General features: G+C 41.2%; 2 protein-coding genes across 6 annotated transcripts; both read right to left on the reverse strand.

The window, feature by feature from the left end:
• Window positions 1-411: 411 nt before the first annotated feature.
• LOC108935345 (nuclear autoantigenic sperm protein-like) lies at window positions 412-7375 on the reverse strand. 5 transcript variants are annotated; one of them, XM_018753884.1, is made up of 15 exons: window positions 7182-7375; window positions 6429-6467; window positions 5065-5178; window positions 4813-4893; window positions 4564-4673; window positions 3620-3916; window positions 3207-3262; window positions 3001-3074; window positions 2684-2757; window positions 2349-2537; window positions 1957-2129; window positions 1740-1805; window positions 1506-1577; window positions 882-1013; window positions 412-556 (listed from the first exon to the last, which is right to left on the reverse strand). In XM_018753884.1, exons 1-15 carry the CDS (start codon window positions 7217-7219, stop codon window positions 518-520), a joined length of 1554 nt encoding a protein of 517 aa, XP_018609400.1. In that variant the 5' UTR covers window positions 7220-7375; the 3' UTR covers window positions 412-517. The 5 variants fall into 5 exon arrangements, with proteins under 5 accessions (XP_018609400.1, XP_018609399.1, XP_018609404.1 ...); XM_018753883.1 differs by lacking the exon at window positions 7182-7375 and adding an exon at window positions 6762-6935; XM_018753888.1 differs by lacking the exon at window positions 7182-7375 and adding an exon at window positions 6749-6782.
• Window positions 7376-8721: 1346 nt separating this feature from the next.
• Window positions 8722-14347, reverse strand: akr1a1b (aldo-keto reductase family 1, member A1b (aldehyde reductase)). Its single transcript, XM_018753990.2, has 9 exons — window positions 14189-14347; window positions 12068-12163; window positions 11322-11441; window positions 10975-11126; window positions 10377-10572; window positions 9831-10030; window positions 9604-9676; window positions 9298-9384; window positions 8722-8862 (listed from the first exon to the last, which is right to left on the reverse strand). The coding sequence occupies exons 2-9, from the start codon at window positions 12146-12148 to the stop codon at window positions 8797-8799; spliced, it is 975 nt and encodes a 324-aa protein (XP_018609506.1). The 5' UTR covers window positions 12149-12163; window positions 14189-14347; the 3' UTR covers window positions 8722-8796.
• Between the last annotated feature and the right edge of the window lie 2174 nt (window positions 14348-16521).

A 16521-nucleotide genomic window follows, 5' to 3' on the forward strand; every position in this document is an offset into this window, starting at 1 on the left:
GACATCAGGACTCCTAGCACTTCTCTTTCTGAAGGAAGATTTACAAGTATATCAATATTCACCTTTCTCTGGCATTACAGCATAACTCCATAGACTTGGACCCAAAAACCAAAGGACTGAAACTGAGCTAATTCTACCAGGAGTGAGGAGCAATATGCTGTATCAAACTGTCTGCTCTGCGACACTTTTAACAAAGGCAAAGTGGTACAGAGCCATCAACTAAGAAATCCCAGTTTGAAGTTACAGTGCATTGTACCCCCGCCACCCCACCCCACCCCTTGAGATCAAACTCAAGGACCAGTCCATGACTTCCTACATGAAGATGTTGTCTAAGAGTTCTGTAGAAGAGCATTATTTGCAGAAATGACAGTGTTTTGCAAATATTCTTTATTCAAATTTACAAAAGTGGGCCAAAAACCATGTAACACAAAAGGTCTTATTTACAGTAAGCGCTTCAGATGAGAGTGGAGCATGTTGTATGAGCAAGAAAGCCTGCAATCTTCATTAAGGAAGGACATCATGACGAAGACTCCACTGGGGCAGACTGCTTCTCTGTCTGAGGGAATGAAAAAAGAAATTTAGTGATCAGTGTAGCATCGCAGCAACAGGACATCTGCTTGAGCTGAGCAGGTCACTGCAAGCGCCAGCTGGCTGACCGCTGAAGGGCCAAAAGACAGGAGCCCATCCTCATCCGTTTGGACAAGGCATGTCCCTGCCACTCCCAACTTCATGTTGTCCCTGACTGATCACAGATTCTCAGTGGTTAGGTGCAATGCTGAAATGAAGAGCACACGTCCACAGGACCAGGGACACTCAAGCCAACACAACCCTGCTGCTGGCCACTGTCCCTACAGGAGTGTTGTGTCAACCCTATCACTCGCCTCCTCCTGCTCCATTTTCTCCTGGACTCCATTGCCGTTGCTGGCAGAGTCTCCGCTGCCATTAACTGTGGCTTCATGTTTGACTTTTTTAGCATCACTTTCCTTTACTGGGTTCTCTTCCTCTGGCTTTCTCTGTGCAGAACACAAAGCAGGACAGAAGACAAGTTTTACCGTTTCGTTACGCTCCTCTCCTTCCACTCTGCACAGGGCCACTACCGCCGGATAGAACACAACTACTGCACGAAGAACATCCACTCAAGCAACGTTCATCTCTTCGTAGCACCACAACACAGGCAGGGCTTGCTATTTTGAGGATTTTCCATCACACCCTCCAACTCGCATTCAATTCAAACGAAGCCATTTTTAGAAATAAGTAAATAAACACGCTTCATCATAAAAGATACCTGGATTTCGTAACTGACTCAGCCAATTATGTAAGGACAGTTCCTTGAGTTTGCCACATATGGTGCATCACCAAGCACATGGTAGCAGCATTCTAGTAAATGGGCAATCACACATCCAGCTCTGTCAAATCAAAATTACCATCAGTTCAACATGCATTTAACAGGTGTTAAACCATCCCGCAGCCTCACACCAGTAGCATCTGGTAGGTTTTACACTCACCTTCTTCCGGACCAGGTGTGAAATATCTGATGCAGACTTGGATGATGCCTCATCAGAAGGTTTTACTGGAATCTGAAATAAGACAGAGCAGAAATATTATAAGAACAGTTCAAGTTTATAAGGAACTGTGGCATGTCAAAAAAAAGTTAAGTTAAATTGTAGCAGATATTGAAAATGAGAACTAAACCAAGTACATCAGGATTAACACAACCATCGCTCCAAATGTCAGATTACCTGGCTTACTACAGATGCTGACATCTCACTGTTACCTGGAAAGCCAGAGGATGTAGATGCCCCTCCCTGTAAAATATTTCCAGAAAAACTAATTTTATATAGGAAGCAGTTTACAGTACATTTTATATATATATATAAAAAAAAAAAAAGAATCTTGCTATCTTGAGTGCCCTGACACTACTACAGACCACTTCCTGTAGATCCAAAAAACCCTCACCAAGGTCTGCTGGATAGCCAGTGAAGCCTCTGCAGCAGTCTTCTGGCTCTCTTTGGTATCCTCTACCTTCTCTCTGATATCAGGCAGCAACTCCATCAGCTCTTCCATCTCCTGCTTCTCCTCTGCTGCACCATCTTCCCCATCTGCCTTATCAATAGCTTCCTGGAGCAAAGCTGCAGGTCCACAGATTTATAAAAAAAAAAAAAAAAAAAAAAAAAAACTGATACAGCCTAATCCACCACATTTCTGAATACCACAGGGGATGTAATGCAGTGAAAATATCTACTACATTAGGACCACTATCCATGGAAATACTTGATCAAGTACTGCTTACTAACACTTTAATATGACAAAAAATAAGCAACTAAATACCACATGCATTGCTTTCTTACCCATACGGCTTTCGATGACTTTTATGGAACTGCTGAAGTGCTGGAGAGCCTGGGTGTAGTGATTAGTGTAGCCAAAGGTCACACCCAGCTGGTAGTGAGTCTCAGCCAACAAGCGGCTATGGGGGGGCAGGTACTTCAGTTGCAAGGCCAGACACTCCTGGAAGTCCTCTAGAGCCTGTGCGTAGTTTCCTGAAAGAAATGGACATGTTACTAGGCTAAAAAGCTATATGTGAATATCCACTGAGTCAGCATTAAACCAATAAAAACAAAGACGTAAAAACCAAATTCATATGAAATAGCTGGCAACATAGTCGAGCAGAGTTCCAGAAGTATACCCGATTCAGCACCAACTTCCCCAAGCTTCAGGTATGCCTGTGCTGCCATTAACTGATCCTCTTTGGTCTCCTTCCTTTAGGCAGATTCAGCAGAAACAAGAATGACTTAAGTTTTTTGTTTCTAAAAAGCCAAAGTCAAATAAACAGATTGCTCCATAGTTTTGGAAACCTTCTCAAGAACTAAATTTAAAAAAAAAAAAATAAAAAAAAAAGAATATTTAGAATTATGCATTGCTTTTTCCTCAGTGTAGCTGCCAGATGTTTTAAGATGGAAGAGCAATTGAGGATTTCCCCCCCACTTCACTTATCCATGGTACCTTTTGTAGATCACTTTGGCCACTTCCAGCATCTCCCAGGCCAACTGTAAATTCCCAACCTCCTCCTCACTCTCCTAGCAGAAGTACAGGAACAGTATAAAGACTATGAATGTGAGGCTGATAATGTCATACATCAAACAGCACAAAAAAAAATCTGTTTACATTTATTTAAAGCAACTTATAAGGTATACCAGGACAAGCCTTACCTTGCTGTCACCAGGTCCCTCCCCTTCATCACTATCATCGTCATCATCATCATCTTCTGAAAGAAACAATTTTACATGTTCAGGTTGTGGTCAGTTGCATGCAGGTTATGTTCTCATGTTCAAAGGAATTTAACAAAGCCACAAAGATGTAACTAAAATCCCCAATATGACCACAAATGTTTGCAATGCCATCAGCAATACACACCTATATATGAATCATAAATAAAGCTCAGATGTTAAACCACATGTGCACATTAACTATAGTGAAGATGAACCTTACTCCCTTACTTAAACCCCAACTCATGCAACACAAGAGTAATTAATATGTGCAGCAACCAGCAAGTCCGAACTCCCACATGAACACCCTGGTGCTGTTGTCCTTCCATGCCCAAGACAAACCCACACCAGGTTACCTTCACCCTCTTCTAGCTCCTCTCTTAGTTCAGATGTCTCTTCATCCACAGTACTGACTCCAAGCCCCTTTCCATTCTGTGCATCAGAACTAGCCACTCTATTTTCAGCCTTGTCAACTAGCTCAGGAGACACTTTTTCATCTTCAGCTTCATTCATGCCAGACTCTGCTGTTCCTTTCTCCTCTGCAACATGCACTCCTTGCTCAGACTCCCCTTTCCCTTCATTGTTCCTTTCAGGTGTATCATTTTCAGCCATAGCCTCGTATACTTGTACTCGAAGCTCATCCCTGGTTTTCTCTGCGCAGTCATAAAAGAACGGAGCCAAAACAAGTTTAATAAATGAGGACCTTTCAAAGGCCTTGTCAAATCAACCTGTACTTACTACCCATTTGCAGCTACAATTCCTGTCTACCATCTAAAGAGAGGATTGCTAAAAATTTGCTTTCACTCATGTATTCCATGCAAAGCACAGAACTACAATTAAATAGAAATGCAACCCATTATATTGACCATCACATAGACATTTACACAATGTATGCATTACTAACTTCATATCCTCAGCATATTTAAGTCCATCCTTCTTTCTGGCATTCTGTGCTACAACTGAAATTTAGAAGTCAAACCAGTGACATTTTCCAACAGTCCCTTCAGAAAACAGGGACTGTCTTTGTAAGAATAAGAGACTAAAATTTAAATATTTCAGAATGACAAAATTCAAGTAACTGTGCATTACCATGTATACTTGTAATAAGAAAAGCAATAGTTTTCTTTTGTGAAGCATTGTTTAAGCTATCAAAATAAGTGCCAGGCTAAACACAATGATGGCTTCCCTCACAACTGTTCAATACCTGCAACAGAAAGTTAAAGCGCTTGGTTCACCACAACTTGAACTCCTAGCATTCAAAGTTCCCACATATGTAAAACCATAGACTTCAGATACCGACCGTCTAGGTTGTCAGCACTTTCAGTTTTAGAATTGTTCATGTTGTCCCCCTCCTCACTGTCTTCCTCAGGAACTCCTTCCAAAGCATTCCCCAAGACGGTATTCTCCATTCTGCAAGTGACAATGTCAACATTAGCATCAACATTTCATAGATGTCCCATCTTCAGCCTGAACTACCTTCCAGAGGGGAGAAAAAAAACCACACACACACACACACACACACACACACACTATATATATATACACTCACCGAGCCAGTTCCAGCAATGCTTTCCCACAGAGAAAGAAAGCCTCCCCACATTCATCTGCTGTGTCCCCATACTTCTCAGCTCTGAGAAAAGTTTAAAATAAAGGTTGTTTTTCCCTACCCTTAAATACAACACAAAGTAGAGTAGAACACAAGCTACATTACAGCATCAGCAAAACCATTACATTTTATGCATTTCATAAACAGTGCATACAAAACCTTAATTGCATGTGTCTGGTATCCCTGAAAACTTACAGCATGGCACAGGCTTCCTGGAAGACATTGACTGCTGACACCACATCTCCCATGATAAGATGTTTGTTCCCTTTTCCAAGCAGCTTCCTTGCCTCCTCCATGACATCCCCAGTGCTGCTTGCAAAGAGTAGTTTGTGTTAAAATTATATTTCCAATAATTTTTTTTTAAACGAACATGTCCTTTTCAAGAAAAAATTGATTAAAAACTGGAAATTCAGAGTTGTGTATGTCTCCACAGAAACACACACAGAAGAAGCCAGTGGACATTTCCACATGGCTTCAGATACACCATCCACCATCATTAAGGGCTTGCCCAATTCAGGGCTGCGGTGGTTCACAACCTATTCTGGAAGAACAGGGATACAGTAATCAGGAAAAACACTGCATTACAGAGCAATGTACACCTCTTCCAGACTTCACCCATGATCTATAATGTTTTTATAATGTGTAAGTGTTCATACACTATAACTTTGAGATCATGCCTATTAAACTGGATAAACCTTCACACAACTACTCTTGTAATGTTACGTAAATGTTATATTTATAAAACATTACTAGGAAGGCAATTTGGAATCGTCGCTATTGGGATAAAGATTCATGCAGCTACTACATTTACATTTATTCACTTAGCAGACGCTTTTCTCCAAAGCGATGCACATCTGGGAGAAAACACAATTTGTGCATTACATTAAAAGAGAGACAGTTGCAGATGTGATTCTTAAGTAAATCTAGTTTTGTTTCTTTCCACTTGATGCACTGATGTTCATCACTGAAGTAGGTGCATAAAACAGGACAGATGAATCCTGATTAAAAAAAAAGAAAAATTGTAGGAAGGTTAAGGTACATAAACATTTACATACAATGTATGTATCGATGAGTGACCCAGTGTAAGTAGTGTACAGTACTAGCAGTATAAGTCATGGCTTGATAAAGTGTGTGGGCTGATAAAAGTTAATCTGAATTCACTTTGGAGAAAAGTGTCTGCTAATTAAATATAAATGTCATGTGATGCACATTGATTAATCTGGTGGAAAGAAAAACTGTACTTCAGAATCACATTTGCATCCAAGTCTCTTTCTGCTAATGTAATGGACGCATTACATTTTCTGAGATGTACGTCTCTGAAAATGAAATCAGTCTGCTAATAAATAAATGTCTCGCCCTCTCTCACACACACACACAAACTGTGGGAAGAAACAGAAGCCCCAAGGACACCCATGCAAACATGGTGAGAACATGCACCCAGACTAACTAAGCCAGATTTGACAGCATGTTTGCACGTGCAGCCCAGGTGCTGAGAGGCACCAACACTCTCTGGTCCCAAAGCAGCTCAACCAATGGAGACCCAGGAATGAACGTCTCACCTGTCGGCAGCGCTCGACGAACACGGCTTCTCCTCAGCACTGCAAAACAACGCGTTAAATTATTAGACACATGTGAAACTATGAAACTTAGGCAATAACATATCCATAATGAAACCAAGCCAAGGGACTTATTTCTTCGTCAGACAACCGTTTTTACTGCAGAGTTAGTTACAGAGTGAGTAACTGAGTTAGGCACACCAGACGTACGTTTTTTTTTTTTTTTTTTTAAATAAAAACCAGAGCAACATTAATAAATCACCACCGCGAAGTCCGAGATCTAGAAATAAGTACAGTAAATGGTTTTGCAACTCAGTACTCACGAACAACACACACAGGGTGAGACTGAGGCACTTCTGCTGAGGTGCTGAGCACGAGCGCTCGGACAGGGAGAGAAATGAGCTCATCGCCTCATCATCGATCCGTGCGTGGAGGAAACCCGAACTCCGCGGGAAAATTAATACCGCTCTGACACCATACTTTACAAATCGTTAACAAACTGCTCATTCAACCTTACTGTTATTATAAACGGGGGGGGGCTAACTTTGCAAGTGCAATTTTCTCGTTGAAAAATTTCTGAGAAACCAAGGTAGAAGAAGCCGCGAGCGCTACAGTGACAGACTACGCATCTCGAGACTCGGGTTTAATTTCGCTTTGTTGTCACGTTAACAAAAGAACGATGAGCGATGCGGGTTCGAAACGACACACACACAGCCGGACGCGTTAGAATCCGAACACGTGTACGTGTTTGTTCACCTTTCAGTATTCGAAGGGACTGCGCTGTCTTCAGGCATGACGGTCAGTACAAATCCGTAACGTTTGGAGAGGCAAAAACTGTTCTGTGTTTGTGGGTTAATTGAAATGTGTTCGCTGTAGTTCTATGTAAGATGGCAGATTTGCATCCCAATTTCCCTCCCTCTGTTTCGTTGGCGCCTTTAAACGCGGACCTGAGCGTCACTTCCGTTGAACTTTCACCTCATCATTTCACGTAGAAAGCGCGGGAACTGCACGTGAAATTCTCATGTTTGGCGTATGCAATTTTGCTCCTGCTGTTCTAGGCTAATAATGTTGAGTGCCAAATTTTCGAAACTATAAATACTTTTCCAGATTATTGTTTTGTTTATTTTTTCGCCATTATACTTATTAGTCTGTGATCAGTAAAAAATGCATAAAAACATCAATAAAACAAAGTAGTGAATGTTGCATGTGATTTGGGATGAACTGGTCCACAGACAGCAATGGATCTCACTTGAAGTAGTAGTGATGTAAATTAATTGTAATATAGTACAAAGTTAATAAAAATGTTAAAATCCAGACACTTGAGTATTTTTCTTTGCTGACAGGTTTTTTTTTTTTTTTTTTCACAACCAGACCTAAATGAACTGGGGCTATCTTTAATATAAAACTTTCATTAAAGAAAGTTTAAAGTAGCCAGAATCAGGCAAACGTTAGACATGTTTACATGATGGTCAGCAGTTGAGAATAAATACAAAATATAAGATGCAGAGCATGAATTACAGAGATTATAAACTTTATTTTCATTAAGTTAGAGGGACGCGGTGGCACAGTGGGTCTGGGGTTTGAGTCCCGCTTGGGGTACCTTGTGACGGACTGGCATCCTGTCCTGGGTGTGTTCTCTCCCCCTCCAACCTTACACCCTGTGTTGCTGGGTTAGGCTCCAACTCACCATGAGCCTGCTTGGGACAAGCTGTTTCAGACAGCATGTGTGCATTTTCAGCAATTTTAAAAGTTTTAATTTTAGTGTGTTTTGAAGTTAATCAAAACAAAGTGATAGTATTCCAAAGTGTACCCTGGCTTATAGTTTCTAAACAGGCACTGGACCACAACAACCATGCTCAGACAAACTGTTATTGATAAAAAATTGATGGATGGAAATGTTAGTGTAATTTCATCATAGATTTTTAAGAGAACCCAAGAAATGGATAAATGGAGAGCCATCTGTACAGTGTAGCTTTTATTCCTTGTGTCTCCCTGGTAAACAGCTTTATAGTTAAGATCAAATTGAGTTATGGACCAACTTGCAGCCCTTACAGTGTTCATAGGTTCAAGGAGGCAGATGCATTTTGTTCAAAACACTAACAAGAAACATATGATATATATTTGATAAATCAGTATTCACATTGATAAAAGCTATCAAAATGTATATGTGTTAGCATTAATAGTTGTGCAAAACTTTTTTTTTTCTCCATATTCAGCAATAAGAAAAAATTTAATATGCAGTGACAGGATCTTAAAATAATGATTAAGAATACTAAATACAAGATGGAGGACTGAGTGGAGTTAACAGTCTTTTATTAGAGAAAACTGGCAGTAGAGGTTCAAGGGACTCTGAAGGCACACTTCAAAGGGGTCAGAAGGAGTCATTGAATGGATAGTGAGGATGTCCAGCATCCCTGGGCACACGTTTCCCATCAACCTATCAAAAAAAAAAAAAACCAGTTTTGTGAAATTCAATTAGCCTTACATTATTATGCAAAATGTTGCTAAAGGTTTTATATAAAGCATCTTAAATGTACTAATCCTAAAAATCCTAAGTAACTCATTTCTCGCTTCTAATTTTTATAAATTAAAACTAAATTTTTTAAAATGATGAATTTAACTAAATAGTCACTATGATTATGTTCACAGAATTAGTTTACCCAATTCTGAACCCTGCCCCCATACAGACACCCAATAACATGGGCACAAGACTGAGGAGTGGTAAACCCTGTACTAGATTCCAGTCCATCAACAGGTAGCCCCCCTCCCCTCCAGACAGGTTTAATTTAAAAATTAAGAACACCTTTACCAAATAGAGAGTACAAATTTATGCACTGCTCTGTAGTAAGTGTACCATCCTGAAAGTACTCACCGTTACCATTGGGATGATATAACGCCAGCCTCTATCTAAGGCTGTCACTTTGTTCACCTCTTCTGGGTCCAAAGCAAAGTCAAAAATCTGCACATACGTAAAGAAACATTACTCAAATTATTTACATCCTTGACATATTTAACAGCAAGGATATTCTGTTTTAAACAATTTACATATAAGTATCCATGATTCATAATGTAGCTTACTAGTTGAGAAGACATTTCAAATGTTCATACAAGGACTGAGAATTTGACACATTTACAACTAATGAAGGAGGAAGGAAGGGGGGGGGGGGGGGATCTCCACCTGGATATTCTCTTTGATGCGAGACTCTGTCACACTTTTGGGAATTGTCACCACTCCACGCTGGGTTTGCCATCTAACAAAAGACAATACATATGCCCCTTATGGAATCTCAATAATCAGTCTCCACACTGTGGGCAATTTTGTAGGCAGTGGACAGGAAAAAAAAAAAAAAAAAAAAAAAAAACACACAGATAACAGCCATAAAATTTGTACGCAATGGTTGCTACCGTAGGATAACTTGTGCTGGAGTCTTGTTGTATTTAAGTGCCAGTGTGGCTAATACAGGCTCATCTAGCAGTACAGGCTCATCAGGGTGTTTCCAGGTTCGGTCTGGCGAGCCTAAAGGACTGTATGCTGTCATCACAAGTCCTCGCTTCTGGCAGTGTTGAAGCAGCTCCACCTGCGTGAGGTACGGGTGACTCTCCACCTGGATCAGGACAAACATACATGTGTAAACAACATTAGGTCTTCAGCATCAAAAGAAATCCTTTTTCTCTCCCTTCGATTCAAATGATGCTAAACCACAGACAAAGAAACAACTCCCTGCACACGAGATCATTTCTTCATTCATAATGAGATCATTTCCAGTTTTTGAAGATGACTTCAAATACTGTCTGAAGATAAACCCATTCATATAGCCTTTCACAGATACCACGACTGTCTAAATCAGCTTGTTGGTGTACTCATATGCTTCATGAATATTTCAACAGACCATTTTATTGCTATACAGAAAAACCAAAGTATTCCTTGAGGAAACACCTTGCTCCTCCCACCTGCAGAACCACTGGCTTGATTTTGGCAACAGAGAGAATGTCATCAATTTGTCTACTGTTGAAGTTGGAGAGCCCAATAGCCTTCACCAGTCCTTTCTCAACCAAGCCCTCCATAGTTGCCCAAGTCAGTTTGTAGTCAATGTTGTCATAAAGTATGGTGCCATCCTCCTTCTTGGGAAACGGAATATCACCCCGTCTGTGAAGAGAGAACAGCACTGACATTTCGAAGGAAGGTAACCTTTACGTCTTCTCAGTTTATTCACTTATCTGATCTTAATTAAACTCAGTGTTACAGACATCCTCCCAGTGGATGTTCCAGATAATTCTATTGCCATGGCCTAGAGTGAAAACTCTCAATGAAGCAGCTGTGAACGTGGCTACACTTGCTGAAGATCCATTTTTGTGTCATTTAAGTGTTACTTAAATTAAATGCACTACAAACATACAATAATACATTACAAAACATTAAAATACAACCCTTTCCCAAAGGGGAGGAAAAAAAAAGAAAAGATGTGCATTGCACCCAGGAGCATCAGCGCCATAATCCATTTAGTCACACAAGGACCCATTCAATCAAGATTAAGCCAAAGGTACTGACTGGAAAGCATAGGGCCAGTGGATGAGATAAAGGTCAAGGTAGTCCAGTTGCAGTTCCTCTAGGGTCTTTTTCAGGGTTGGTTCCACATCCTCAGGGTGATGTTGTGTGTTCCACAGCTTGGAGGTAACAAACAGATCTTCTCGTTTTATTCCCTGTACAGACATGCATGAAGACAATGTATTTCATAAGATGTAAATAAATTTCAGCCATTCGTCAGAAGCTCAGTTTCAAGATGGCAATCTTGGAAATTAAGTAATCTACATTTTGTAGTACAAAATATCTGAAAATTTAAATAGAAGCAGAAACATCCAAAAATACTGGCCGTACAACATCATACTTTGGTTTACCTTGTTTGAGCCCAGTGTTTCCTTTAGTGCTTGCCCCACCTCTACCTCATTGCCATAGATAGCAGCGCAGTCAATGTGCCGATAGCCAGCCTGCAGAGCCCAGTTCACAGCCTGCTTCACCTGCATCACACAAACTGCAACCATTAGCGCAGAGAACAGCCACAGGATTACTGCATGTCAATAAGGAAAGGAACTATCCACAAAAAAGTTAGTTAAATTTCTTCACATTTGAATAAGGAGAGAAATGTGCATCATACTGACTACGAAAAACAGTACCTATATTTCCCCGGAAGTTCCTTCCAGCATGGTCTTAAGTTGAATAGCAAACCTACACTGTAGGGTGCTACAAATGCTATAGGATAGCACCTTTCGTCTACTGCTGAATGGAGGAGGATCACAGACACACACACAGGCTGCAGCCACTTGTCCTGAGTAGAGTCCCAGCAAACTAGAGCCTAACCCAGCAACACAGGGCTAAAGGCTGGAGGGGTAAGGGACACAGCCTGGCATCCCATCCTGGGTGTCACAAGGCACCCCAAGCAGGACTCGAACCCCAGACCCGCCAGAGAGCAGGACCCGGCCAAGCCTGCTGTGCCACCGAGTCCCCCCAGAACTGACGCTGTCAGTAATTTAAAGACAACTGGGACAACAACACTTAGTATCTCTGTGTCTCCTGAGTGCCATGTTTAAAAAGCAACAGACCACAGTGCTGGCTGTTACACAGCTGCACCCTCTGAGATGCTCACCTTCCCAGGCTCACTTTTCCATGTGCCAAGGCCAATGAGGGGCATCTTCTGCCCTGTGCTCAGAATGGCAAAGTCAGTCATACTGACTTGGTGTATCTGTTAAAACAAAGGCAGAGCATATATTAAACGGTGTTCTGTGACATTATGTACTGGGATGTCTGAAGTACAATTCATATTTAGCAAAACATACTATTTCTTTCAAGTGACTTATTATTTAGAAATTTAATCTTATGTATATATTTGATCCTGAATATGTGTATGTGTGTATAATTTTAATCTAATACATTTAAGTAATAAAAATGTCAAGTCACTGTTCGGAACTAAGTCCTTTTCCGGACTCATTTCGCCCAAGATCTCTCCAGCTTACGTACGATGTAAATGTTTATGCACCGTAACTTCATGACCATCACCAGATAAAGCCTTTAATGAGCCACTACATTTGCTTGCTTGTGTATCTTATAATATTATATATAAAAACACACACACAACTGGTAAGAGGGTATCAGGATTTGTCTATCCTGTGTTTTATGCACCTACTTGAACGATGAACCTCTGTGCAGCAAGCGGTAGGTAACAAACTAGGTTTACTTGAGGGTCACATGTCTGCAGCTATGTCTCTTTCTCTTAACGTAATGCATAAATTGTACTTTTGCTGAGATCACGATCATACGTCACTTTGGACAAAAGCATCTGCTAAATGAATAAACGTAAGTACATTCTAGCAAATAAGCCTACAGGACCTGGGAGCTGATAATATGACAACGTACTGTTTTAACACAGAGCAAAATAAAATACAGTTAGGATATATAGTGTTTTGGTTGTTAAAGGGTTAAGAATGAGTCACTTCAGAAACTGGAAACTGCTGATTGTCAGGTGACCTTTTTAACACTGCAGGAAGGCAAAAGCACCCAAACCCTTGTTACAGTGAAAGGCATAAAATGGGGAGGCAGTATATTCCCTCAACTTTATAAAAGGCAAACAGCACACACAGGTCTCACATACGCTTATGAAAATTAAAAAAAAAAAAAAAAAAATTAAATAAGCGTTTCAAATTTCATGTAAAAAGCACAGTATGATCATTACACTTGAAAACGTACATGGGAAAATGTGGTACTTTCGCCAGCATACAACAATCCATCGGTCAGATGAAGCAGAGGTTAGAACAAAATTTCACACGCCCTGACACTCCGCATCTCTCTGACGGGATTATTAAATTGGTTCTTGGTTTAGGATTTAACTCAAACTAAATTACATTACATTTGTTTACATTATTTACTCCATTTTACGCAGCCAGGTTATAATGAAATGGAGCAATTCAGGAAAAGTGTCACCATTTAAGGGGGAGCAGCAGGACGTGAACCAACAACTTTGAGGTTACAAAATCCACATAATAAAAAACAGCACCATTTTATTAATGCTCCAGACCTCGGGACTTCACCAGGCTGCTGTGGTAAATGAACAAGACATGTCTCTTAAAAGTACTTATTATTTTATACTCTGTTAGCGAGTCAGGAATGCCGGAAAACAGGAAGTCAGAAACAGCAACGACGAAGGCGATGCCAACAGACCGTACAAAAATCACACTTAAACGCCACTTTGCCCATGTTTGCTTTTAATAAACAAAGAGAGACACACAGGATTTAGAAATCATGGGGTGGGAATTGTAATACGATCCGATTTTACTGCTACTACGACAGCCGGCGTTTGTCAATATTCAAAATGACCAAAATCATGCCATTTATATTTACATTACATTTATTCTTCGTGTAGCAGACGTTTTTCTCCAAAGCGACGTACGTACGATCGTGATCTCAGCAAAAATACAATTTTATGCATTACATGATTAGAGAAAAGGCACATGCTGCTGCAGACATGTGTGATGATGTGATTCTTAAGCAAATCTCGTGTTATTTTCTTATTTGATACATTCATATTTATTTAAAGCAGGAAATTCATAGAAAGACAACCGTGTCATTATGAATGAATCATTCAATGAATGAATGAATGAATGTTCAGCAACACCAGCGAGTAAGGTTTCATAAATAATTTGTTCAATTCACTTCGGCGCTCAAGCCGTGCATACGAGGTGTGTTTCACTGGCAGTAACACGTCTTTTCTTACCTGTCGCAGTGTCCCAAAACAACTCTGGAAAAAGCGTTCCAACCACCGCTGTACCGCTACTGCTCCGAGGGATGATGTGCCACACGCAGAGTGCGAACACACACACACCGACTGGACACTGGGGGGCGAAAAAGTCTGAGACACCGCCCCCTCTGTCGTCAAAACGACACCCATAAGTTTGGGCGGAAGTCCGGCTGTTTTCTAGCCTTCGACGTTTCCGTTTCCGGGTTTAAAAAAAAAAAAACCGCTTTGTCAGCACTTAATTGTCCTGATGTATGATTTTGTGCCTGTGCGGTTCCTTCGCAGATATTAAATCAGAAAGGGTTCCAGCCAAAGCTGCTGGCACGTGAAAGATCCTGCAGTACTGTACTATGAAATCACTCTGACATGCATTATTTACACTGAAATGACACGTGCATATAGCTAGGGACAAAGTTGCATGCCAAAAAGAGCAATAAATAATATCAATACAGGCCCAGGGGCGAGCGCATTAACAAATCTAGCCATACATAAAAGTTCTCCAGGCAGATGTTGCAAATTAGCATCACTAATTGCCTAGTATTAATACAAAGACAGTAGCTCTTACCTCTCTGCTGCCATGTGTCCCTATAGGGTTGAAGGCATCTGTTGGCTTTCTCTAAACACAAAGCCACTCAGATGTAGGAAACAAGGTGAAAGATGAATCATCAGACCATATTTTTTTTTTTTTTGTAAATGTTCTGCTCCTTATGCCAGGTCATACAACTTTGTGTTTTGGATGGAAGCGGTTTCTGAATGGCAGCCTTGCTGCAGAAGCTCTGTGAAGTACATTTTTATTGAGACTGGGTCACAGAGCTTTTCATGCAATTATGTGGCTATTTTTTGAAGCAGTACTTTTGTGGCCTTCAGTAACTATTCTGTGGAGTGTCTGAGTAACTCTGTCAGCGAGCTTTGCGAAAACGGATCCTCTTTGCCTGTATAGTTTGTCCACATTTGTCAAATGCTGTCAGTATTTTTCCAGACTGCTCCCGTCGACACGTTACATTTAGTAGCTTTTGTGACCAATGCACCTGCAATTCAAGAAGCAACTACTTGGCTTCAGGGGGCACGGTGGCGCGGCCGATTTGGCCGGGGCCTGCTCTCTGGCGGGTCTGGGGTTCGAGCTCTGCTTGGGGTGCCTTGACGTGGACCGGCGTCCCATCCGGGATGTATCCCCTCCCCCTCCAAGCGGATTCAGACAGACTACTTGGCTTCTTTGGAACTCAGTGTCCTCATGTTGATTTTAAAACTCACACATCTAGCTGAAAGAGTTTGTTGTCACGCCTCTTTCATAGCTGACAAGTACTGCTGATTGGCAATAAACATACTATGACTTACCTGTTAATCTGCATTTGAAAATGTAATTTAGCTATTTCAACACTAATAGTTGTTTTGTCAACCCGTGTAAATCGTACTAGTTTTGTAAGTGAAACGCCGGTCCGGACACTGTCATGTAACCCACACACACTAGCTACCGAGTGCTGCTCTTCACAGTGCATTAAAGCATTAATTGAGTCGGGGCCACATTGAAGTGAAAAAATAGGGTATATGATTTTGTAAATGAGATTTTGCAAGTGGGGGGTGCAATGGCGCAGCGGGCTCGAGTCCTGCTTCGGGTGCCTTGCGACAGACTGTTGTCCCGTCCTGGGTGTCCCCCCCCTCAAGCCCTGCGACCCTGCTTGGGACAAGCGGTTTCTGACTCTGTGTGTGTGTGTGTGTGTGTGTGTGTGTGTGTGATTTTGCAAGTGTTCCTACAAATAGCTAATATATATAAAAATCCACACACACACACAGTCTGAAACCACTTGTCCCAAGTGGGGTCACGGTGAGCCGGAGCCTAACCCGGCAACACAGGGCACAAGGCTGGAGGGGGGAGGAGACACAACCAGGGTGGGACACCAGTCCATCACAAGGCACCCGAAGCAGGACTCAAACCCCAGACGCACCAGAGAGCGGGCACAGGCCAAGCCCGCTGCGCCACCACATCCCCTGTATAAAAATCCAATCACTGCAAATTCACTGTTTTCGTTGATGGTTACAGAGTGTACGATGTTTTCAGAAAAGTCAGTAGGATTCATCCTGATTCATACTTTTGTGTTTGCCAAATTTTTGTTTGTTAAATGCATGCTACAGTAACAGGGTAACTGATCATCATTTCAGGAAAAAAATTACAATAATGAATCATATATACATACCACTAAAAGCTTAAATTATTTACATTTATTTGTTACATGTATAAAACGTGTAGCGGCTTCACTCAGTCGTGGAAGTGTGAGTAGCCGTGTCTACATGTAGGTATTTTTCAGCTAGCGATG

This window comes from Scleropages formosus, chromosome 9 (genome assembly GCF_900964775.1).
Source record: "Scleropages formosus chromosome 9, fSclFor1.1, whole genome shotgun sequence".
In the NCBI taxonomy this organism is placed as follows: Eukaryota; Metazoa; Chordata; class Actinopteri; order Osteoglossiformes; family Osteoglossidae; genus Scleropages; species Scleropages formosus.